This window comes from Spea bombifrons, chromosome 2 (assembly GCF_027358695.1).
Source record: "Spea bombifrons isolate aSpeBom1 chromosome 2, aSpeBom1.2.pri, whole genome shotgun sequence".
NCBI lineage: Eukaryota > Metazoa > Chordata > Amphibia > Anura > Pelobatidae > Spea > Spea bombifrons.
In genome coordinates this window covers 27,676,851-27,701,930 of record NC_071088.1, presented here as the reverse complement: position 1 = coordinate 27,701,930, position 25,080 = coordinate 27,676,851, and the positions used below count along the sequence as shown (strand labels likewise).

At 40.1% G+C, this 25,080-nt stretch overlaps 1 protein-coding gene across 1 annotated transcript in view; it reads left to right on the top strand.

Annotated features, from left to right (window-relative positions):
• The window catches only part of SMS (spermine synthase), a 57,743-nt gene extending 34,212 nt beyond the window's left edge, over positions 1-23,531 (top strand). The window contains exons 10-11 of the mRNA XM_053457275.1: positions 16,013-16,128; positions 21,635-23,531. Coding sequence (XP_053313250.1) covers positions 16,013-16,128; positions 21,635-21,674 — 156 coding nt within the window. The 3' untranslated portion in view covers positions 21,675-23,531. The remainder of the gene's footprint in view (positions 1-16,012; positions 16,129-21,634) is intronic.
• The last annotated feature ends 1,549 nt before the right edge of the window (positions 23,532-25,080 follow it).

Here is a 25,080-nt window from a genome sequence, read left to right as displayed (position 1 = left end):
AAAAACCATCTTGAAGATCTTCACTATAACTAATTTTAATATGGGCAACACGGGTACTTAAGAGGACTACCATCAAATAAATACCATAAACTTTGCTTTGATGATAATGGTCTTCTTTAGCCCGACACTCCTAATGCGTTTCGCACTGGGTGCTCATTCATATGCAATTTGAAGCAATGTGTTTGAATACGTGTTGTGGACATACTTGATGCTGTGTGAAGAACTTTTTAGTAATGCACATTCTTACAGGGAGTTAAATGGTTAACATAGGATAATCTGTCAGGGATATATTGACTATGAGTAGTCTTCAAATACATATTGTGTAAATAAAAAGTAACAATTAGCACAAATAATGGAAATGAGCAAAAGAGGGGATTTAATTCCAGTACTATGCTGCGTTAATTTCTTGAACAAGTCCAAGACTCCAATGTTAAGTATACTTGGGGGTTCTATTGGGAAAAAAACATCCATAAATTTGGTAAAGATGATGCCTTTACTGGTATATAACAGGCTGCCAGCAAGACTATCTAGGTCTGTTCTTCAGGCGTATTATTATATCGTACAGAAAAGCTCGTATTCTGTTACCAAGTTACATAATCCATTCCGTGGTTGGATTAATATTCTTCTAGAGGTGTTTGGTGCAAAATAATTGCTGGATTCGCACCCTGTTCCATTTGTGGCTGTTGTAATGTTGTATGTTTATGATGCTCTCAGGTTAAAATGCATGAGTGCAATGCATTGTTTGTCCTCCATGTGTTCAGTGTGGGATGTAGAGGTAAATACCGTATTGGCTTGAATATAGGCCGCACTCCCCCCCCCCACTTTAAGTCTTTATAGTGGGGGTGCGGCCTATATTCGGGGTCTAGCGCCCAGCGCCCGGGACATGCAGTCCCGGGCACTGGGCAGGCAGTGCGGTTAGGATACAGATCCCCCGCAGTGGTGCAGGGGACCCGTATCCTACTCTCGGATGTGCCCAGACAGCCTCCCCTGCCAGCACTTCCCACAGGGGGAGTGCCGGCACGGGAGGTTGTCTAAGCGCATCGTGCAGACGTGCAGCGGCGATGCGCGTAAACAGCCTCCGCTGCCGGCACGTCTGCACGATGTGCATTAACAATCTCCCTTGCCGGGAATTCCCACGGGGGGAGTCCCGGCAAGGGAGATTTTTAAAGCACATCTTGCAGACGTGCCGGCAGTGGAGGTTGTTTCTGCTCGCGTCGCCGCTGCCGGTGAACATCTGCGCGTACAATCTTCCTTGCCGGTACTTCCCACGGCGGAAGTGCCGGCACCGGAAGTTAAATACGTGTTATGTGTAGATGTCCCCCACCGGCCCCGCAAGACCCTGTGGAGTCTGCACCGGTAAGTCTGGTGGGGGGGGACATCTTGGGGACAGAGTGGCAGCATATCTCGGGGGTGGGTAGAGTGGCAGCATATCTCGGGGGTGGGTAGAGTGGCAGCATATCTCGGGGGGGTAGAGTGGCAGCATATCTCGGGGGGGTACATCTTCGTGGCAGCATATCTCGGGGGGGGCAGAAACTTTTTTCATTAAAAAAGCACCTAACTTTTAGGGTGCGGCCTATATCCGGGTGCGGCCTATATCCGAGCCAATACGGTAAATGTGCTTAAAGACAAAACGTAGGTTGGTCCAGTGATACCCACCATGCATTGGTTTGTTGAGTTGTTTGCCCTATCTATCCGCTAATTTTAGCACATGCTCATAAAATAAACTTTTATTTTTTATATTTTTGAACTTTTAAAAAAAATACATTTTGTTGGAACTGGTAAGAGATGGTAAGCGCTATAAGGGAAGATACTTCCTTTCCTAATGTGTTCTTGCCTATGATATCCCAATCAAATTGTTTATATGATTGCTGTACATATTATATGCATTTACTGTACCGCCCCTTTTATTACTGTATACCGAGAATATAAAGCGATAATTCTAAATAAAAATATACATACCATTTATACCCACCCTTAATCCTGAAGAATAGGAAGAAAAGGGAACTCCGCAACATGAAGTCTTACGATCTGCTTTCAGTGTTTAGACACAAAAAATAAGAATGTTCTTTCTATAATAAGCCAAGGACATACCGAGATGTTATAATGAATAGATTTCTGACTTGTTATTATCATCCTATAAAACTGTATTCTTAGGTCTGTGTTCAAAATACTTGCAGCCCTATGTTTACTTAGTCCACGTAAACACTAGAAATGTTATAAAACTTATTTATTGACGCAGTCGACATGCGAATGAATCACGGCAACTTCTGTTATGCCTTATTTTCATTATACATAAAACCCCAGCTGCACCATCCCGCTTAGTCAATATGTATAATATTATTTTATGCTTGTAGTAAATAGCAACAGTATTGTCAGCAAAGATAAATGCTGACATTTTCTTCAATATTTTAAAATGATGGCTGCAGTCGTTTGAGGGAGTTGGTAAATAGTATTATAGATTACAGCAATGAGTCTTAACAAAATTTATCACGTTCTGCTAGCAGGAAATAATTCAGTCTCTGGAGATCCTTCCCATGTAATAGCTAAGCTGTATGAGGCAAGCGTGCCGAATCAGTTATTGGGTAAAAAAAATCCTTTATAATTTCTTTTGCAATATTGCCATGTGCATTTTAGAACCATCTATATCGAGTTCTTCTTTCCCATTTAACTTCTTCCGCAACAGAATCTACTGGGTTCTTCTCGCGCACGCACGGTAGAATCCCATTTTACTCAACAGGAGCTGAGCAAATACCGTCTTATTCATCGGTAAATTTACATAGGGTTCAAGACTGATGATGCATGGTACATGCCTACTAAATTTCAGTCCATTCATTCCTCTTCTTTGCCATAATTCTGTAAACGTCCAACAGATTTTGGTTGAATATTTTATATTCATTATTAAGTTTAGAGAGCTGTGGAAGATTTAGAAACCAAGTAGTTATGCACCCAACTGGATGTTCCTAAATTAATTAGAGGGGGTAATTTATTTGTAATGTATGTTGTAATCCAATCTGTTGTTGGACTCCATCACCTGGTGTATTGATGGTCCTTTATACGCCCTGTCTTTGTGCTCTCCTAGAGGCAACAAACCCAAGAACTATATATGTATGTTTCTGTTGAACAGTAATCTATGTATCTATAATTTTACTGAAGCATAACTGAGCATAGACTAGTGTTCTGATTGAAAAGAAACAATACATTTTTTACATTTTATGGAATTTGGAAAGGCTGAAAATTGAGTAATTTTTCCCCCCGATTCCAGGCATATCATTGTATTCAAAAAGCTACTTTTAATAAGCTACCTTTTAATAAAAAGAAAAGAAATCTAGGTGCACGTTTTACCCAAGTGAAATAAAGGATGATTCCGATGTCCCTTATAGCCATTATCAAGTGGAATATTCATGTAAAGTGTAGACAGGATGTCTGTTCTCATGTTATGGAGCAATGTAACTAAAGCTTTTGCATAAAGAGTAAAGCATGTTTAGGTCTGTTGGCGTTCCCGTTCTTCTTGTGGTCTAATCAGTTCATTATGCAGCTGTGCAGATTTTTCTTATTCTTTGTAATTCATTACAGAACAGAAGGAAGCGAAGTTCACTGCCTCACAATGTTATACTACTTTTTATATTTCCTTATAAAACTTCTTCCTTCTCGCACAGCCTGGGTTTTTGGCTCTCACAGCATTGGGGTTAAGCCATTTCTAAATAAGTCGCATCACCTCAAGGCAATAAAGAAGGGAAGGGGGGATTTTCAAGCTCCTTATTTTTTTTTTTTACTGCTTATATTAACCAAAATTTGCCCTCTCTCTTTTGTCTGTCTCCTCTGTTTTTTCCCCATATACTTGAATGGTCTATTGGCAATGGCATAATATACCTCTTGGGGTACAGATTTATCATGGATTCATAAACTCTGACAACACTCAAACTCCTTTGTGACTTAGTCCCATACATTCATTAATAGGTCATTCCAAATAAAGAAACTTAGACAAAAACTTCAAAGTCTCATATTTATACAATGAAATATTAAAATATGGTCCTGTATTAATGGTCTAATGCTCCAGATAATTTAGGGGTGTAAGAAGGTTTGGTGCTGCTGTAGACCTAGAACTGAAGCTGAGGAACCACAGGAACCCTAGATAGACCATAAAGACATTAATTGGACGTTCCTGGGAATTTATGACTTCAGCTCTTAATTCAATCGAAATCGGTGTATGTGCATTTTAAATCAAAATCCTTGGTTTTCTTTTGTCATTCTAACCCAGTCTTCCGGTAAAAGTAATTAAAGATTCTAAAAGTGAGTTGTGCAATTACATTTCATTTGATTTACTCTCAGGGCTCTTTAAAAAAATGGATGGCAGGTTTTTTTTTATGGATGATTTAATGGTACTATTTTATAAAACATTAAAAACCACTATTTCACTTATTCATACTTGGGTCGGGTGCCATCTGTCTTAATACAGGCTATATTCAACACCTCCTGCATCTTATACTGGTTAAACTTATCTTTAGATTTGCAACACAAGTCTATTTTCAAGAATATTTAGACACGAGGAGAATATAATTGGAAGCAAACTGAATATTCAGCTCTTACAGTACAAATTGAGATATAAGGCAAAAGATTGTTATATAGAATTATGGTTCTTAAAAGAATTCACTACCCCCCATTTAATTTTTTTTTTTTTTTTTTTTTTTTTATAGCTGATTTTAGAAATATACCTGGATAAACATTCCTGCCTCATCCGGCTTCTTCCTACATGTTTTGTGGTTGTTCAGATGCCCGGAAGCAAACACTTTTTTCCTTTTTTTTTTTTTTTTTTCTTCGTCCGTTGAGCTATCTCAAATCGTATGAGGAAAACAAACAGGCTAGAAATAAAATACTATCCAAACTACGCACATTTTTGTCTTCAGAAAATAGCTACGTTTGCTTTGTTTGTATTTGTGGTTTTTAGGAAGTGCAGGGCATTACAAAACTTTTTTTCATGTTTTTTTTTTAACTTCTGGATAGCACAGAAGTGTTCTGGTAGTGTAACAACTCAAAATAGATTTTATCGTAGACAGTAACAAACTTAACTGTTTAAGCATTGGAGACTTCGATCCTAATTTACGTTACATTAAAGTGACCGAGAGTACTGGAGGCAGATTCCATTATGATGTGAATTCTCTTGATTGTGTTGTTGAGTGTTTTTTTTTCTTTTTCAAAGTGCAACTTATCTTTCCAATGTACCTACCCTTCCTTACGTACCTACCCTCAATATCCCAATCACTTGGGTTTAATTTAAACAACCCTTAGAATATCTAATGTGCACTCAAATTATTAAACTCAAATTAGTCAACTCAAATATACCTGTTTAGCCTTATCTGAAACATCATTGGGACAAGTGATACATTTTCAGGGGCCCTATATTTGTTTGAGTAGCCTTAAGTTAACAATCTAGTTCGAGGTGTTACTCTCTCCCAGTCCACGGAGGGCACAAGCAAAGGGTGGATCTAGGAATATTTTTATGAGCATTCACCTTTTAGAAACTGCTACGTGTAAACTATGGCAAACATTCCAGGGTCTGGGGAATGGGGAGGACAACAGCCATAGTCAGAAACATGCCAAGATCAAAGGACTGGAGAAAGCAGGGGTCAAAGTTCACACCAGAGGTCAAAGCTAGAAAATCAGATATGCCAATAACAAACAAAGCCAGGAACTGCGATGATCTGGCATGGAGGCTGATGTTGTGCCCAGGATAAATAGGTCCTCAATTGAGGGATAAGTGGGAGTCAAGAGAGGAGCAGGCAGGCATCAAATGTCCATGGGCAGGCAGAGAGTCCAGTGACCCAAAAGCCACCCGGTGGGGTAAGGTTAGATGGAATACCTACCTTACGCAGCACCATCACATCACGTCAAATGCACCACTAACCGTTTGCACATACATATCATCCCTATTTAGCTAAATGCACTGATAAAATAAGATGCGGTATTTGTTAAAGTTTAAAGTCCCCCCCCCTTCTCTAAATATCTCCTGCTTCTTAGCCCTGTGTTGAAGCTCAACAAGTATTACATACACAGGTCATTGTCTAACTATTCTGCAGGAGTTTATATAGGTTATCTGGAATGGTTGTATTTTTCCTTTGAGCTAATTCGTGATTAGTCCTTTCTCATGATGTATGTTGTGGTGTGATTTTGTGGTAGTCGTTTACTGCTTATGTGAATTTCGGCTTATGGTAATTTGCTGATAGTATAGACTATTAATGTCTTAAATCTGTAATCTTTAAACATCGTGGCATATGTTTTAGTGTATGGAACTGCAAAATCTAGGACTTGAAAGGAAATCTAGGAAAGTGAAAGGTATTAAAGGTTCCCAAAATGTATTTTAAGTAGATTCAAAGTAAACCTGTGTTTAAACTCTGTTTAAAGTTTGTTGGTTAAATTATTTTACACTACATTACAATGAGAGATGGACAGTGTGGAGAAAACCCAACTAAGGTCTAGATTGGTTAAAGTTAAACTCTAGCCACGATATGTCTTTTGATGTTTGTGATAGCCGAGGGTCACCTATTATTTTCCTGTTTTTTATGCAAAAGCATAGAGCGATTAATCAGAACTCGTTTGCGCTGTTTCCCCGCCCTCAGCTTTTTGATTTGCTGGAGATGCGTTCCATTGAACAGGTCTGGAGCCGCAGTGTCTCCAGCAGGTGTTTATTCCTTTTCTTTCACGTAAACAAAACCCCAAAATATTCAAGTAGGTCCTATGTACTTTAATATGCATTAATCGTTGGTAAGGTATTTTGGGGCTGGATCCATTCTTCTTTGTATGCCAAAAGCTCTGATTCCCCCCCCCCCACAAAATACTCTTTGATTTCATAGATAACAGGATGCCACACTCCTAGGCCTGATGGCAGAAAGGGTGGTGGTGTAGGCATCCTTCTCTCACCTGACTGCACCTTCCAGCATATACCAAGCCCTCCCTCCCTCTCATTCTGTTGCTTTGAAGTTCACACAATCCATCTTTTCTCTCCACTCTCTCTTCAAATTGCTGTCATATATCGCCCTCCAGGCCCTACCTCACAGTTCTTTGACTGCCTGGCTCCCTTTCTTCCTCTCTCCTAATATCCCCTGCCTTATTCTGGGTGACTTTAACATTCCTTTAGATATATATAACAACTCTGCTAGCTCCAAACTCCTCTCCCCGACATCCTCCTCTGGTCTGAGGACACTCACTTGATCTGGTTTTCTCCAGACATCCTCCTCTGGTCTGAGGGACACTCACTTGATCTGGTTTTCTCCAGATCATGCTCCCTTTCAGATTTCTCCATCTACCCCTTCCCTCTGTCTGACCACCACCTTTTATCCTTTTCTCCAGTGCTAACCCTTAATAAAACAAACTTACATCCCTCACATTCAGTCCCTCGCCAGATCCTGACGCTTGCACCTAAAAAACATCTCTCGTGTCCGCCCATTCCTCACCCAAGAATCCACAAAAACTCTGGTTCATTCACTTATCATTTCCCGTCTTGACTTCTGCAACACTCTTCTGGTTGGCATTCAACTGTCGCTGCTAGGCTTATCTTCCTTGCACGTCGCTCCTCTTCTGCTTCCCCACTCTGTGAAACCCTCCACTGGCTCCCAATTGCCTTTAGAATTACATTTAAAATCCTGGTACTGACATATAAGGCCATCCATAATACGGTTCCTCCATACATTTCTGACCTCATTAGCAAATACTCTCTTACTCGATCCCTACGTTCTTCCCATGGGCTAAGGCACTCCTCCTCACTTATCACCTCTTCCTTTTCCCGTCTACAAGATCTCACTCGAGCTGCCATATATCTCTGGAATCTACTCCCAAGGAACCTTCAGCATTCACCCTCCCTCCCGACATTCAAGAAACATCTCAAAACCCACTTCTTCAGAGAAGCATACCATCTTAGCTGCTAGAACTTCCTTGTCATTGATACAACCATCACACTACCTCTCACAGTTTCTCTGTGCCTTATGTTTGTCACCCCATTCCCTCAAGATTGTAAGCTTGCGAGCAGGGCTCTCTCTGTCAATTCTTGTCTTGTCATATCCCTTGAATTCATCTTCTTTTTTTTATCCCTATGTTCATATCTACTACAATTTAAATAAAAGCAGTACACATTAGTACTCATAAACATCTGGGACTATGCTATGCAGCTTATACTACAACATGACCATTGAATCTGAATGCGGGAATTGACCATTCGGGTAACTTTCTTTTTAGTTTTCCCATTACATATTTTTCGGTAGCATTAAAATATAAGTATTACATTTAAAGAGATGCTGAAACCTGTGAATTTGGCGATTAAAGCCAGCAAAACTAAATACCTCCCAGATGCGAATGGCTTTGAAAATGATGCATCAGTCTAGTTCTGTATTCAGCAGGTATAGACGATCTACTGTCAGCAATACTGACCTAAAGTGCTAGCTTCTGTTGGATCTGCTTGTCATAAGAATGGATTGGGCATTCAGTTGGCAGTAATGACTCACATCTGGGGACATTAAATATTGAAAGGAATACGTACAGTAGACCTGAAATATTAATCCTTTTTTGTTCGTTTTCTAAAAAAATAATAAAAAAAGAACATTTAAAATGTCTTAAAAGAAACCTGCTATTTGTTTTCCCAAACCCAAAGTCAAAATTTATTTAAGAGTGAAAGGCGCAAAACACTGTGGTCTAAACCAGCAGGAACAGGATGCAAGCCGATTCACTTGGTGGTGAAGGGATTACAAAGGAAATTTAGGTAGAAGAAGGGGTGGGTATAGTTCTGAATTCCATTCTAGTTTCCACCTCCATTCTTCACCGCCCGCCGTCCTCTCCTCCTGGGTGACCTCTGCCGCGCGGGGGTGACCAGATCCCTCTTCCTTCGTGCTTCTGTCCACTTTGTGAATGGGGGGGTCGTGTGGTCCTCAGAATCTGAAGAGTCAGTGTCCTCTGTTGAGTTCTGATATTCAAAATCTGTATCTTCAGAGTCCTCACTGGATTCAACCTCACTGATTCCTGAGCTCTCATCTTCCTCCCTGCCACGGACCTCCTCCTTATACTTCTCCAGGAGCTTCTCGCCTAACGCTGCTCTGCTACCCTGGCTACGGAGAACCTGTTTGAGGCGATCCTTCACAACCTCTTTCAGCTTCTTCCTCTTTCCTTTCTCTTCAGCCTTCATGGTTTTCATGGCATCGATCCAGAGGTGGACCTGTTCTTCGTCACTGGAGTCGACCTCCTCTTCGATAGCCTCAGAGTATGCCAGTGGAGCCATACAAATTGTGCAGATGTTATCAAGGATCTCAAAGCAGCCCCTGCAGTACATCCCTTTACAGCCTGGGGTGATGCAGGCCACGCAGTCCTGCCCCTCGCTGCCAGTGATTATCTTGGCACATGCCATGCAGTACTGCTCATTGGTGCCCAACAGCTGGGCAAACCAGCGGCACCCGGGGAGTTTTGCCGCCAGGACCTGCAGTAAGCTAGAGTGCCCCCCGTCCTCTGCATTCATCCTCACGCTCCTGATCAAGGAGTCCTCAATGTTTGTGCGTTTGGTTATCAAGTTGTTGTAAAGAAAACAGATGCGCTCCTGCTCACGGGATGGGTAATAATAGGCACAGATTACGCGCTGCAGCCTCCGTATGTAGACGCCAAATATCGCAATGAGGAAGCACAGGCCATACATTGAACCTATGAGTATGTATCCTTTAAAGTCTGGGGCGGACGGAGCGACTAGGCATTTCTTTGACAAAACTGTCAAGTTCCCTCTCTGAAGGATGTCAAACGCAGACACCACATTGGAGAAGATTTCGCTGGCATAACCGGAGCCGTTGATCAGCACAGAGAACGTCACCGGAGCTCTGGCAACCACGTCCGCTTGCAGCAGGTAATACACCATGTCCAGCACCCAGTAGATGATGAAGTCAATCACCATCATAAATGCGACCACCAGAACATTTCGGAAGACGTTGATGATGTCAAAAGAATATCCCTTCCTCTCACGTTTGGTCAGGTAAAGCGAACCTGGCAGGATGAAGTTGTAGGCCTCTCTGGCGGAAAGGGGCAGGAGGGTTCTGCGCCCTTGCTTGGCTCTCATCACGTCCAGCTCTATGAAGGACCGCGTTATGTAGATATTGTCGTGGTTATCTTCATAGAGGTACTTGCGCTGGTACCGAGCGGCCATGATGTAGATGAAGAGGCAAACAAATGTCATTGAATAGCTGAACATGCTGAGCACATCCAGATAGGGGTTCAGTGTGCTCTGCACTTCGCTCATGATGCCGACTGCCACCTGCTTGATGCTCTTGCTGGAGTTCAGGTTTATGTCGAAGTCGTGAATAACCGTCACGTTAAACTCAAACTTGTCCTTGATGTTGCGGAGCATGTTGATGATGGGGTTTTTCACATGCTTTCGGACATATTTCTGGAGATACTTTGGCAGGAGGCATAGGATTGTAACGGTTTTAGCCAGTCCACACAGCGGTTTGAAGGCGTCCACAATGTAGCACAGGAATGACAAGAATGACATCACCTGGAAGCACTGATTCCGTGCCGTGTCAAATATTTTCCTGCACTTTAGATAGGGAACTTCCAGTTCCTCGTTACAGACCTCCCCGATATTGGCGATAAAACGCCACACATTCCGCAGGACACGTCCGATGTGCTTCACTCCGTCTGTCACCGTCTTGAAGAACTTTCTGGCCCGATCGGCCACTCCTTTCAGCCTCTGGCCGATGTTCCTCAGAATATCCAGCGCACTCACTAACGGCCTTTTAACTTTTTCCAGGAGCTCCTTGGTCTGGTTCATGGCCAGTTCCACGCCGCAGGACACGGACTCAGATGAGCGCCGGAAATTCTCCAAGGTGTTGGCTGCAGGTCCCTGTAAGGCCAGCGAGAAGGCGACCAGGAGCACGATGGTCTTGCCCTCAATTGAGAAGAGCTGGGGCAGCATAAGGAACACTGTGACCCGCATCTTCATGAAGAAGGCCATGCCGAGGGTGAGGAGGATGCAGATGACCACTGAGGACACGATGCAGTACTTCAGGCTATAGTTCTTCACAAAGAGGACGATGGCCGCATACATGGCGGTGAGAATCAACCCAAAGGTGAAGGCGCCACAGCTCCTCAGAGAAGATTTCACCGCGTTGTCCTCTCGGAGTTGGGCTCTCACCTCCTTTTTGTCCTTGTCAATGTAATCCTCGGCGCTCACTTCCTCGACCTTCACTTCTTCAGGGCACAGGTTTGACAAGCAATCACGGGAGCAGTCACAGGGGCAGTCGCGAGGGCAGTCGCAGTCCCGCGGGCAGTCGCAGGGGCAGTCGCAGGGGCACTTGCGCTTGCAGGGGCACTTGCAGGAGCAAGGACAGTTGCAGGAACAGGCGCAGGGGCAGGCACGCCGGCATAGGCCACATGTGGTTTTGCAGCAGGTACACATCCATTCCCAGGGGCCTAGTGTTGTCCCCATCTCGTCAGTTGTTTTTGCGACAATATCTGCCCTGACTTGCCTCACTCAGCGATCACAAAAGCAGGAGGAGAAATGGGTCAAAATGAAGAAATAAAAGTCAGTCTCTTTACTAATCTTTTGCACTACTGGAGGTTCAGTCACTACAAGTAGCTTGCTGTCTCCTCTAGTACTGAAGCTCCACGCCCAGTGTGAGGTTATTATGCTCTGATGATGTCACAATAGCACTGCTGTCATGACAGGGAGAGCAGGGCACATGCCAGCACCTACGGGGGAGGGGCACCTTGCTTTTTATTAGGATGAACTGACATAACGGTTATGAGAAGCTTATTAAACTATATATATATATATATATATATATATATATATATTTATCTCTCTTTTTCTCTCTCTCTCTCTCTCTCTCTCTCTCTCTCTCTCTCTATATATATATATATATATATATATATATATATATATATATACATTAAATTACATATCCTTTAAGACATAAAATCTGGTTGTAGTCAGAAAAATCTGTGCGGCACAATTAAGTCCTTGACTAAAAGATAATAAAGGGTATGAGCCAAAATGCATGTAAGGACCATATCACGTAATGAAACCACAAGGGTTTGCTTTGAGAGCAGCCAAACCTCTTTACCAGCAGTTAGACCAAAGGGACTGTAGAAAAAGACCTGAGGTATCTAAAGTGTAAAATGACAGACACATGTTTCTAATTTAAGTTGGTGGAGATCCCAGAACAGTACTGAATGCCCAATTATTGCTTTGGCAGAAATCCCTTAACAGTATGCAAGGATCTCAGCAACTCGGAAATTGGGCTCATTTGCTTCTTATAATTCTAAGTCTATTATTCACAGAACTTGACAAAGTCACTGGGTCAGCATTGAGAGGGTTAAATACCCTTGCTATAAGGTTTTGCTTTACTTGTCCAGTGTGTTTATTTGGTTTTACACCATTAAGATCAATTAAAGTTTAGTCAGGTCATTGAGTCAATTGTGGCTAACTCTGGTTTTGGAGCCTCCTCGTGTATACCGCCTTACTAATCCAACAGACATCCTGGCAGAGGTGCCCCTACCATCTAGGTGCCCTGCTCAGGGTTGCCTTATGTTAATGCCGGTCTACCTTTTGGGGCTTACATCCTAATGACATTTTCACCACACCAAAAGATTGCAGAGTAGAAAAAATGTGTCACGCAGAAAGATTCATTTCAGCGGCTTATGTGTGTATGCAGGGTGGAAGCCACTAAAACTGGCTAGGAGAATGGCTTAGCTGTATAAGTAATAGATACATTGATACTGTTCAAACCTGACATTGATTTACCCTTGCAGCTTTTTCGCTGAGGCAGCTGTTTCAAAATTCATATCAGTATATTGGAATCTTTGAACTCTCCTCAGTTGGCCATATACTAACAGTTTCATAAACTAATGAGATACATTGTTTTATTAGTGTAATTTTGTAGTGATTTAGTTTACTTCAGGGAAGCTGAGATCTATGTCTCACTGTGGAACAGGCAGCATTATCTAGTCGTTTCCCTGCCCCTTGAAGTTTTTTGAAGCATATATATAGAGGCATTGAATCGGTATGTTCATGCTGTGTATAGAATGTCCGTTCTGTGTTTTCCGACGCTGACTAGCTTTAGTCAGGTCCATTGAATTGAGCCCTATGTGCCTAGAACCTTGTAATTCACCACGCAAAGTGTGTAGCCTTACAATGATGCTAATCCTTGTAGTGCCAGATGGACAAATAACACAATTCAAGACCCTAAGGCAGGACTATTAATAGCAATTTGCTCAAGGAATCATAATGAAGTACAGAGCTATGATGGATGGTTTGTGACAAGAAAGAGAATGCACACAATCTACCATATCTTCCATAATCCCTTTCCTTTTTTCCACAGTATCTTGTGTTTCTTGACAAAAGTTTAAAAATGGTTAATCGGAAATGCCACCCTGAAAAAGTGATTCACGGAAAATACTTTAATTTCAAATGCAAGGAGAGTTTCCGAATGTATAATTACTCCAGCCAAAAAAACAGCGCTATAATTAGAAGACTGTGTTGTGTCGGCTTTAATCCAGAATAATAATGTGTATGTAACCATGTGATCGCAAACGGCATGCATGAGACTCTTTTTAATATCAGTGTGTGCTTTGTTCTTTAGTTACAAATGAAATTATTATGATTAAATGCAAGTTAATGGTCTGTTCCAACAATGATCACCCCCCCCCCATAAAGGTATAATGATGTAATGCTGATTTAGGTCTTGCATTGTTTTGTACTCACTCTTACATTCTTATAATTTTTTGTTTGTTAGATTTGTATACACCGCAAGTCATTGTCAGGATGTCGGACAAAATGAAATTTTATTTTGTGAGTTTTAGAAACTAAATCAAAAAGTGTTACATTTTGTGCAGGATGCACTTATTAGGGTACAATAACTCCTAGAAGGGCTTGTGTTCTCTTTTGCCTGTTTGTCTTGTAATATGTGAAATTTGTGTTCATCTACTTAAAGTGGCAAGATGTTGACCAGAATATTCCAGGAAAAAAATAAATTACGACTAATCTTTTAATTTAAGCATTACTTTGCTTGCATAGCATTTTGGTGGTTACATTTCATTTTATATCATTGTCATGGCGGTGTGCTTAGGGGAAATTATTTTTAAGGAACAGCCACATCAATTATTTTTTTTCTGCCTAGATAGCGAAACCACTAGGTGAGCTTCTTGCCCCCCCCCCCATTCTATTTTGTAGCAACTGGCTTTGGTCCTTCAGATGCCTTAACTCGCTTGCTTCACTTATCCATGTAGCTCTTCAGTCATTGTATGTCTTTCAGTCTGCTTTTCTCTATCTGTCCATCAATCCACCATCCGTTCAAGTGTGCGCTCGTTTATCCAGATGTTTAGGGTTGTTAATGTCAGGGGTGTCTGGCATTAAAAAACATGATACATTTGTCACCATATTTTATGTTCTTTACTCAAACATAGGGAGTAAGATTCCAGGACAAATGCTAAATGAGTGTACTATACATTAAAGAGCTACAGGGTAAATAATGTGTGGTCTGAGCAGGTTTAACGGGTTATCCTCTGTGTAGCCATGTTAATTTATAATGTGGAACAGCATTATTTGTAAATTACTTCCAACTGGATAAACATGTGATGCCAGCCATATGACTAGCTTAAAAATGACCTTATGAATGCTGAGGAGATGACTGAAGCTCTGAATAAACGTTTTATCCAGCTGCAACATATATATTTAAATCCTCATTGTCTCATGACCCTATTCTGAAGGTGATCACTCTCACGAAAGCAGAAACTTTAGAATACAAGAAGAAAACAGTAAAACTTGGCTTAGGGGGAAAGTGTAGCAAGAGCGAGGAAACTAAAGCAGTCACACACAATGAGAACCGTTTCCGAGTTTTACCTCTACAAGACAAAAGACCAGTGAATGTCCCCACATAGGCAACAGATGCATAGGTGGCTTCTTCAAGGTCCTCATATTTCCTCATAAGGTCCTCATACAAAACCTGGTCCTGGTTGATTTTTAGTCCAAAAAAGCAATATTTCCGTAATATCAAACAGTTACTACTACAATTAAATAATAAATTATATTTGCTCAAATTTATACATATTAACCAAGGTTACCATAAGATTAGTCCTATACAAAGCGGTGAGCAGTCGTGTTGCGTATCTGTTGGACACTCAAATAGTTAAGAGCAAAGCATGAATCAGCATTCGTCCCATGGCTGGACTCCGACAGGAAGGTTCCCCCTACAGAACATAAAGAATGTAACTGTAATTACTCCAGGCAGGGAGGGTCGTGAAATGATACAGCAGGCAGGATGTTTTTTGTTTTCAAACTTTCATGTCTAGCATGTCATTTAGGTTGTGTTTGAAGACCCGTAAGAGGCTTAATAGCAAATTTCCTCAGTTATTCTGCCTACCATCAGCATCGTATGAAAGTAGAATTACAACCTCTTCTGTAAAAAATAAATAAATAAATAATAATTGCCTTGTTATATGTTCAGTGGAATTGTCCTTGGTATAAACTATGGTTTCAAGTAAAATAACCAGAGGTATAACACATTAGATGTAATGCCTACATCTTAAGAGGTTTATAGTACAAAGTGTGTATACTGTGTGTGCTTTGAATTTGGCGTAAGTGATATCTGCTGCTAATGGCTTCTGTAATTGCTACTAGGCACGCACAAGTTGACGCTTTTATTTTGTTTTCTCCATAATATCACCACGCCTGAGTGCCAGTGTTTATGTGCTTTGTGACGACTTCTGAGATGTGGATATTTAGATCCAAAGATGGTACATAGCTGAAAACACGGCTTGGGTTGTGTCTGAAATGCCAGATGAGTGGCGTGGTGCTGCTCATATATACAGTATGTGTGTCATTCCTGTCTAGAGGTGCCTAGGTCAATTCTGCTTGTATTCCACTCGTTGTTGCCATAAGAGAATTAGTTTAATGCTTAGTGATGGATGTGTTCTTGCTGTTTTGCTTCACAAGGCCATCGTTTATAATACTTGTCAATAACCGTATAATTCACCTTTCCTTTTCTCCCCACAGGGAAACTGTGTAAACCTGACTGAGGCGTTGACACTCTACGAGGAACAGCTGAAAATGCTTTATTGCCCTGTAGAATTCTCCAAGGAAACAGTTTGCATTCCCTCCTACATGGAATTGTATCCTTTTGTAAATGTAAACTCTGATAGTAGAAATATTGCAGCAGTACATGGGTTTATGTAATGATGTCAGACTTGTGTTGTTATTGATGGTAAAAAGACTATTCCACTATTTAAAATATACAGTATTTGCTCTATTATAGGATGACCCTGATTACCCTGTTTTTAATGAAAAAAGGAAAATGTCGGCATATAGGACGACCCTATTGGAAAAACAATAAAACCATTTGTTTTTGCTTTTGTAGCTCACTGTCAGTCTCTCTCACGCTCACTGTCAATGTCTTCCTACCTCCTCCGCCGGCCGCTTCAGTCTCCCCGTCTCTTTTCTGCAGCTTCTTCGGGTTGGCAGGGAAGGTAGGGAGACATTGAGAGGGAACGTGAGAGAGCGTGAGGGTGAGTGACAAGCCCCTGGGTTTAGTCGGTTGTGTGGTGGTTCTACAAATCTGAGGTTCTGAAAAAAACCTTGTCTTATAATCAAGCAACAATGATACTTAAAATAGAATTTCATAACGGGATCTTTAACAATACACTGTGTTTCTGGACACTCAGGGTGAGCATTAACAAACAAGGTAAGGGAAACCTCAAGTCCTAGTACTACTGAAGCAGATGATGTCTTCCTGAGTCTACAGATGCAGAGTTAGGAGACGTAAAGGAGGCAAAAGAGTTAACAGCTGTGTTCCTCACTACTATCCAGGTATTACCAGAGGTCACTGCAACTATGGAACACATTCTATATGTGGACGCTTAGTTAGGATTAAACACCAGGAGCAAGCTCAGTCCTGTTCTATTTCCACTCTTTACGATGCAGAGAGTTAAGTCAGATCAAGGATTAGGTCGCAGAAGTGCTAAGTGAGCATCTAGTTCTGCTGTGTATCCCCTACTCAGGCCTTCTTCTCACTATGCTTACATTAAATGTTAAATATGGTACTTTTAAAAGAGATCTGTAATTTTCCTACATTTTACAGTTCTGCCCACTTAATAAGCCAGTGTGTGTGTGTATATATATATATGTGTATATATATATATATATATGTATGTAATATATATATATATATATATATATATATATATATATATATATATATATATATATATATATATATATATAATGTGTGTGTATTAGAAATCCACCTATTCTACCATGGGAGCCACCATCTTCATTCTCTCAGGGTCTGTATTATTTCTCCTCATTAAGTTAAAGCACGTTTTAATAAAAGTCAATGAATCCTGCTTAAGTACAAATCCATGTTAGTAAATGCTTGTGACCCTGTGACCAGGTAAAGCAAGTCTACCCAACATGTTGGTAGAAATGTGTTCAAAACAAGTTACCTTTGCTTGACTAAACAGAACAAAACAACAAAATAAAATCCACACTTTAGCAATGCCAGCGTCATGTCTAAAAACATGTTTTACATCCTTTGAGACCGATGTCTCCAGACAAAGACTATGTGTGAAAAACTACTTATTATCCAGTTACAGAATGAGAAGGTAGATAACTTTTCCCTTATTTCCTACTACTTGAAACCATTTTTTTATGTTTAGAAAAGTAATTTAGTATCCCTCGTTCTTCTTCCCTGCACCCAATCATCAGCCTCTGCCAGTGTTAAATTTGGCCTTGGAAGCAATGCTGGCTTCACACAGATAAAGCATTTTTCCAAGATATTGTTAATCCTTAAAGCTGTTAGCACATAGCTCTTGCTTTAGTGGCGTAAAGATTATTAGCTTTGCTGTCAATCCATTTCATTTATTTTTCATCAGAAGCTTTTTATAGAGCTACATGGAAGAATCTGGTGATACGATCATGGAAAACACACAGAAACATAGAATTTGATAGCAGATAAGAAGCATTCGGTCTATCCAGTTTGCCCGTTGTTCCTAATGTAAAAACTCAAACTTGAATCAGTCCATGGTCTTGTTTTAGATTCAGCATAGCTATGTGCCTATACCATTTTCTCCTGCTGTTGTGCTTACTCAGTCTACTACCTTCCTATATATTATACAAAGCGGTGGTGTTGAAGACATAAAATTGCACCCGACACCCTGTTGTCGAGTCAGCTCAACAAAGACCACGGACAAACCCGTACTACTAACATTAAATATTTATCAGCAACTAGGAGAATAATTCCTATATTCTTATACTCATACCTGAGAACTTTTGGGCTACCAGGAGCCTACCCTTGCGGGACGCGGTCAAAACTGCCTACTGATGTCAGTGGGCGGGCCGGTGACATCATGGACATTCCTGCTAATGTCGGTGAGCAATCAAGCTGACGTGTTGGAAATACCCTCTATATAAGTGGGAAATGGGTGGGCTCCTGCTACCCAGAGAATGAATGTGTTGAACCGGAAAAGCAGAGCTTCTCCCGGATTCTCTGGGTGAAATCCAGACAGTTCCGAGGTATGCTCGTAATTTGCTAAATATTCTCTGTGTGAATTAAAAGTCAAAATCCTAGGTTTTTTTCAGGGATTTAAATAGTGAATCAGACTGTAACGCTTTCCAATAACTTACCTGCTGCTTAACGTCCGGCATTAAGAGTTCAGCAAATTGACCTGGCCTAGCAGCTCTCCAGGGGGGAACTTCAGTATTTTTAAGAATATACTTCTTCATAAGGGGTGGATGATTGTTCCATTAATGAAAGTGGTATAATGTTTGCATTGAAATCTTTGAAATAGTTTGGAGATATTTTATTTTAAGTAAGTAAGAAACGGTAGCTAAGCGTTATTGGAAATGTGGGCTACATGACAGGTCTTCATTAGCATTATTCCTTTACCAAATGCTAGTATGATGCATTAAATCGTAAAAGTGAATTCTCCCTAAAGCCAATTTATATAACTGCCTCTACAGGCAGAGAAAGATAAAATCAGCATTGCTCCTACTAAAGAAAGGTTCTTGAAGATTATCAGCATCTGTCAAGCTGGAACTGACCTAGATATTTTCAACTACTAGCTCTGCCAAATGTTTTTATCCAGGGTGTGATTTAACACGTGTCTAGCAGTGTATCTTAAATAAATCATTTTACATATACTATATGTATGTATATATATTGGAAAAGAACTGCTTCTGCCAGGGCTGGTTTTCAAGATTCTCTCCTAATGCTAGTTCTCCTTCAACTGTTTGTTCAGATTAAGAACAACCAACAAATTTCACATTGCTTTGATCTTCAGACCTTTAGGAACTAGCTGGCTTTTTTCCCCCTTTTCTCCATTTGTTTACACCAACATATTTTGGTTTTCTGTTCTTAGAGATTGCGGCCAGATCATACGTTAAAGTGGCTCAGTCACTAGAAATAAACTTAAATCAAAATTAGTATTGCCTATAGGTGTTAACTTTTTTTTTTTCTTTTTTCAAATCTTGCAGATGTTTTTATGCTTTCTGTAATAAAATATTTTTATTTATTTTTCTTTAGGCATTAAGCCTCACCAAGATAACATATTGTTAAATAAGTAGCTGAATAGGCTAAGCCGAGATCATGGAAGTGGAAGAGTTTGTGTGGCTCTGCAGAATTATTTTCACAGAATCACTTTGCAACACATGGGGTGCTAGGAGGAGAGTCTCTATAAAGAACAGGTCAAAATATTTTACAGACATTTAGGTACACTATATGGACAAATGTATTACGCCAACGGGGACTTTTATGACAATATGTAGTTGGTCCCCCCACTTTGAAGCTATAACAGCTTGGAAGGGTTTCCAAAAGAGTTTGGAGTGTTTATGTGGAGATGTTTGCCCATTCCTCCAGTAGAGCATTTGTGAGGTCAGCCACTGATGTTGGGTGAGAAGGTCTGGCTCAAAATCTCTGTTCCAGTTCATCACAAAGGTGTTTGATGGGGTTGAGGTCATGACTCTGTGTGGGTCAGTGAAGTTCATCCACACCAAACTCATCCGCCATGTCTTTATGCACCTTGGTTTGTAGGCTGGGGCGCAATCATGCTGGACCTGACTTTGTAGGCTGGGGCGCAATCATGCTGGAAAAAAGGGCCTTCACCAGACTGTTCCCACAAAGTTGGAAGCATAGCATTGTCCAAAATGTCTCTGGGTATGCTGAAGCAATAAGATTTTCCTTCACTGACAGTAAGGGGTCTAGGCCAACCCTTATTCCAATATAGACATGGTTGGATAGGTTTTGTGTGGAAGAACTTGAGTGGCCCCCACAGAGTCCTGACCTGAATCCCATTGAACACCTTTGGGATCAACTGGAACAGAGATTGGACTTCTTGTCCGACATCGGTGCCTGACTTCACATATGCCCTACTGGATAAATGGGCGAACATTCCCACAGAAACACTCCAAAATTGTCAGTTACTAATTGATTTTGGTCATTTTTCTTTTTATTCTTATCTTTAGCAAGTGAAACAACCCAACCAGTCAAGAATACTATTTGAACGCTTTTTTAGCTGTACAAAATTCCTTACCTGAGTGGATCTACTGGAAATCTGTCTTGTCGTGAAAACAAATGATCCCGGTTGGAAGACTCCATATATTACCAAATGTCAGGGCTAGAGATAATATGATGTGTCAGGGGGGCACCGTGTTTATCTCTCTGCGTTTTTCCTCCTCATTCTCTCTTATCATTTACTATAGACTTCTTCCTCCACATCTGGATGTCATTATTTTCATTTTGTTCTATTTACAAGTATTCTGGAAATACGAGGATTTACTTTTCACGGCCAGAATATGTTTATTGATAAAATGAATTGAAAGTGTGTTTTAATTTGAAACATCCTGGGTTTTATCGTGAAGACATGTAGGTAGTCTCAGTAGTATTCAAGTGCTTTATTGTTATTGCTTGCTATTCTATTTAATTATTTTTAATCTTAAGGATCTGTGTGCCAAAATAATGCACACATCTGAATATCTGGGAACTCCCGCATCTCCGGGTCACTTTTCACTCATGCCATGGGAGCAGCATTTATCCATGCCTGTTCCCTGCTTCCTTCCGCATCTATTGCCCCCTAGGGCAAACCCCACAACCATGGTCACCCAGCCCCACCCCATGCTACACTATACCCATCTACATAACAAATTAGCCCCCATCCTATAGATCAAAGGATTTTACAGGTATAACAGCTGATTGATCCGAGTATTCCAATGTGTGCTTAACCCTATGCATTTTTGTGTCTAACATTTTCAGCTTATTTTATTTATTTTGGGAAGCAATATATAAATAAAACCAACATTGACGTATATAAGTAATCTTTAGGCAGATGAGCAGAAAATGGTATACTACCTTGTCACCGTTTATTATAACTTTTATCCTTTATTTAGTGCTGACATATTTGGCAGCACAGTACAATGTAAAGATGTGGTGGTTAACAAATATATATAACAAATACACATTGACCTAAACAGATACAACAGGAGTTGAGGACCCTGTCCATGAGCTTGACATCTACCTTTATGGAACTTTGATAGAACGTTTACGGCAAGAATGGCGGGCTTATAAGGGACCCACTCATGAGCTTTGTTCACTGTTCATTTTTAGATCTCCTTAACTACTCCTCTCAGATGGGTATTCTACACAATTTGGAAGACAAACAATTCCTGAACCCTTCGAAAACGATCAAAATCTTCCACGCTGCATGGCGCATACTACGCTTAGCACCTGCTGCATGTGGGCATTGCAAAACCTTAAATTATACTCTGTAGATAATTCTCAGATAAGTACTAAATGTATGTAGAGGTTTTAAAATATTTAAGTTAGACAAAGTAGGAGTGGCTTGAAAAAAATGAATATTTTGATGAGCTGGTATGTTTATTTTAAGACAATTTGGGATTTGCAGCATGTATGAGGCTGCTGGATGCACTGAACCTAAAGAATGTGATTATTTTTATTTTTTCTGTTTTACTAGGTTACACCAGACGTCTTCTTAAAAAAACCATAATAGAAATACGAAAGCTTTCCTTTCATTTTATTATTCCCTAAATCTATGGTTGTGACTTTTTGCACTTTCTACATCTTAAGATCCAACAGACTATAACTACCACTAGAGTATCTTGATGCAAGCTGTTATCAGAACTATTTCTGTAACAATAAAAGTATGGATTTAGGATGAAGACGTTATCAGCTAAGCCTACAAAGCAAATCTTGTTATAAATTATAGATTGCTAGAGACCCATTTGGCGCAAGAAAAGTGAGGGATTATAGGCAGTTATAGCAAACCTTTTACTTCCTTTATTATACACAAAAAAATTGTTCGTTATGACAACAGCTTAAAAGAACGTATGTTCTGCCAGTTGATTTAGAATATGTGCCCAACTTAGTAGTAAACCTAGCAGTTAATTGTATCTACTGCGCTACTTAAAGGGAACCCATGGTCTAAGTAGCACTTCATGCACATTAGTTATGTTATAACTAACATTGGTGCTATGACATAATATTCATTATTGCACAGACCGCACATAGTGCTTCCATTAAGACTTGAGTCCTTGTTTATGAGGTTGCGTGCATACATTGCGCAACATTGTAGTTGTTTCTACTGTGCTGTACAGTTCTTTGTACTAAAGAGACTTCTTCATTCTTATATGTGTTATTAAATAGGGGTTTTGTTGGCAGTGAGAAAAAAAAAAGCACCCTTGGCCAAATATGCAGTTCATTTTAAAAGGACACATGATCAGTAGGTAGTTAAACGCGTTTTGTGGTTTTGCAAGCACCCTCCTTATACATTGTCCCATTACTAATGGTGAATGCAGCAACTTTTATGTTACTAAAAATGTACTTCCACATATTTATTTGAAAAAGCAATAATCCAAACTTTCGGCGTGACGTAGCCTTTGACGAAGGTCTTTAAAGAGTGGACGTCTTGTCGGTTTTGTGGTTTGGAGGATAAATATTTTGGGCCCCTTTGCCTTTTAACTCATTCTCACCAGGATTACCATATTGATTTATGGTGCCATTAGGCCATTGTGATATTTTGGTGACATAACTATCTCTACAGTCTGTTTAACGTGTTCATGGCAATCTTACATCAATCCCGCATAAATAGCTTCAAGAAAAAAATAAATTGCAGGTCACCAGGAAGTAAATAGGCATCTTTCTTTACTCATTTCCTGCTGTTTTTAAGGAAGTGATGTACTTTTCTTTTGAGAGATAAAGCTATATATAGTATACAACAATGTATGTAGTCGGGAAGTTAGGAGCGGATTCATATAGTTTGCAAATATTTTTCGCGTGTGAAGGTGAATATTGGGATACCACAAACCAAATGACAAGAATGAATTTGAATTTTAAATAAACTTTCAAGAGCAGAACCAAATGCCCCTTGGATAAAAAGTTTTTTTTTTTTTTTCTTTAGATGTTATTAAATTATCATGCATTGATTGGTTATGTTTGCATTAATGTTTGGATGTCGGTTGTTTCATTTAAAATGTGAACTATGTTAAAAAAAAATGTAAAAAAAATAAAGGTGTTTTTTTTATGTATATAGTTTTAAAGTGCACTACGCTTCCATAGACTTCAGAAACTGGAGGGAATGGTTTCAATTAGCTACAAATATAAATAAAATGTTTGGTACACTTGCATCATTTTAGATTTTTCATTACAATTTCTAGTTGGAGAAAAAAAGGATGGGGACAGAACTTAGATGGCTATAATCACTTGGCGTTGTTAACCCTTAGCCTTACAAATTAGTACCCATGCCTAATAACCGAATCCTGCCACCTATACGCCAGTCGCACTCCTGCTGTACGGCCCTTTATTTTACACTTTACATAAAGCTTCCCATTTTGCAATTCCTCCATCCAAGCGTTTTTTTTTGTTGTTAAACAATGTTGAGTTGACTTTTTTCGATTTCTATACATAAATGTTTGTGTTTAGATGCAAAAACAAAGCAGAAAGTTGCACTGTTACTCAACTCTCCAAGAACGGATAATAACCTGATCTTTCGCACTGTAAAAAGTAAATGTCATGTAATGTATACGCTTTATTTCCTCCCAAACTGCTGGATTTAGTTTACTGTCATTGAAAGCATTTCATTATTTGATTAAAGTAGTTTTCATACACATGAAAGGCTTCATCAAAACACTGGCCGTTCATTTCTGCTTTAATAGCAAAGACTTCAAGGCGCGAGAAGAGATTGTCTTTGTAGAAGAAACAGATAATCACCTTCTCTGGTTTTTGTAGAAATGTTAGAACAGAATTTGCTCCATTGTAAAGATTGATTCGCGTCTGATTTTTGGCAGGTTAGACAGGGCACTTGAGTTCACCCGTGCACAAGCAGACGTAAGACACTGATTGACATGGTTTATTTCATTGTTTGCACTAAACCCTGCTGCCATCTGGAAATGCGATACATATTTTGGAAACCTGATTGTTACTAATTTGACTCTTGCAACGAGAATGCTTGCCTTGCATCTGCTGCACCTGTGTAGTACCTATGTTTAAATAAAGGTACACTTATTACTTTTATGGCTCACTTCTCTTATTTATTTACCCTGTCTGTTCAAAACGATGACCTGGAGGTTTATTCAGCGAAGGATATTTGTCAACTCGCCACAGCTCGACTGTGTAACGAATAAATCCCTTAATGTATTAGCCATTATCAGGATATCTAAAAAGCATGCCCCCAGAGGATGTTAATAAAATATCTCTGTCGTTATCAAATGTTATGATGGAATCAAAACTGAAAAGGTGAAGTGTATATTGAAACAGTCTGCATTTCAGGTACAGTATTGTAAATAGATTAAATGCATGGTCATCTGCTATTGTTGCAATCACGTAGGCATACACAAAAAGGATTGAGAACCACTGAACCAAGAATGCACAGCAACTTAATAGCCTGCTGTATGGTATGTCCCTGTTCAGGAGCATCTCAAGGATATAGATACTATGGTACTCAATGCCTCCAACTCCTTCACCAGCTCCCTTGTAATTGCCTTTGGGTTCAGTTGATCCTCTCTGACCAAAGTATATTCAGTCCTGGCAATTAATTTGTTCCTCCTTCCTGGACGATGCA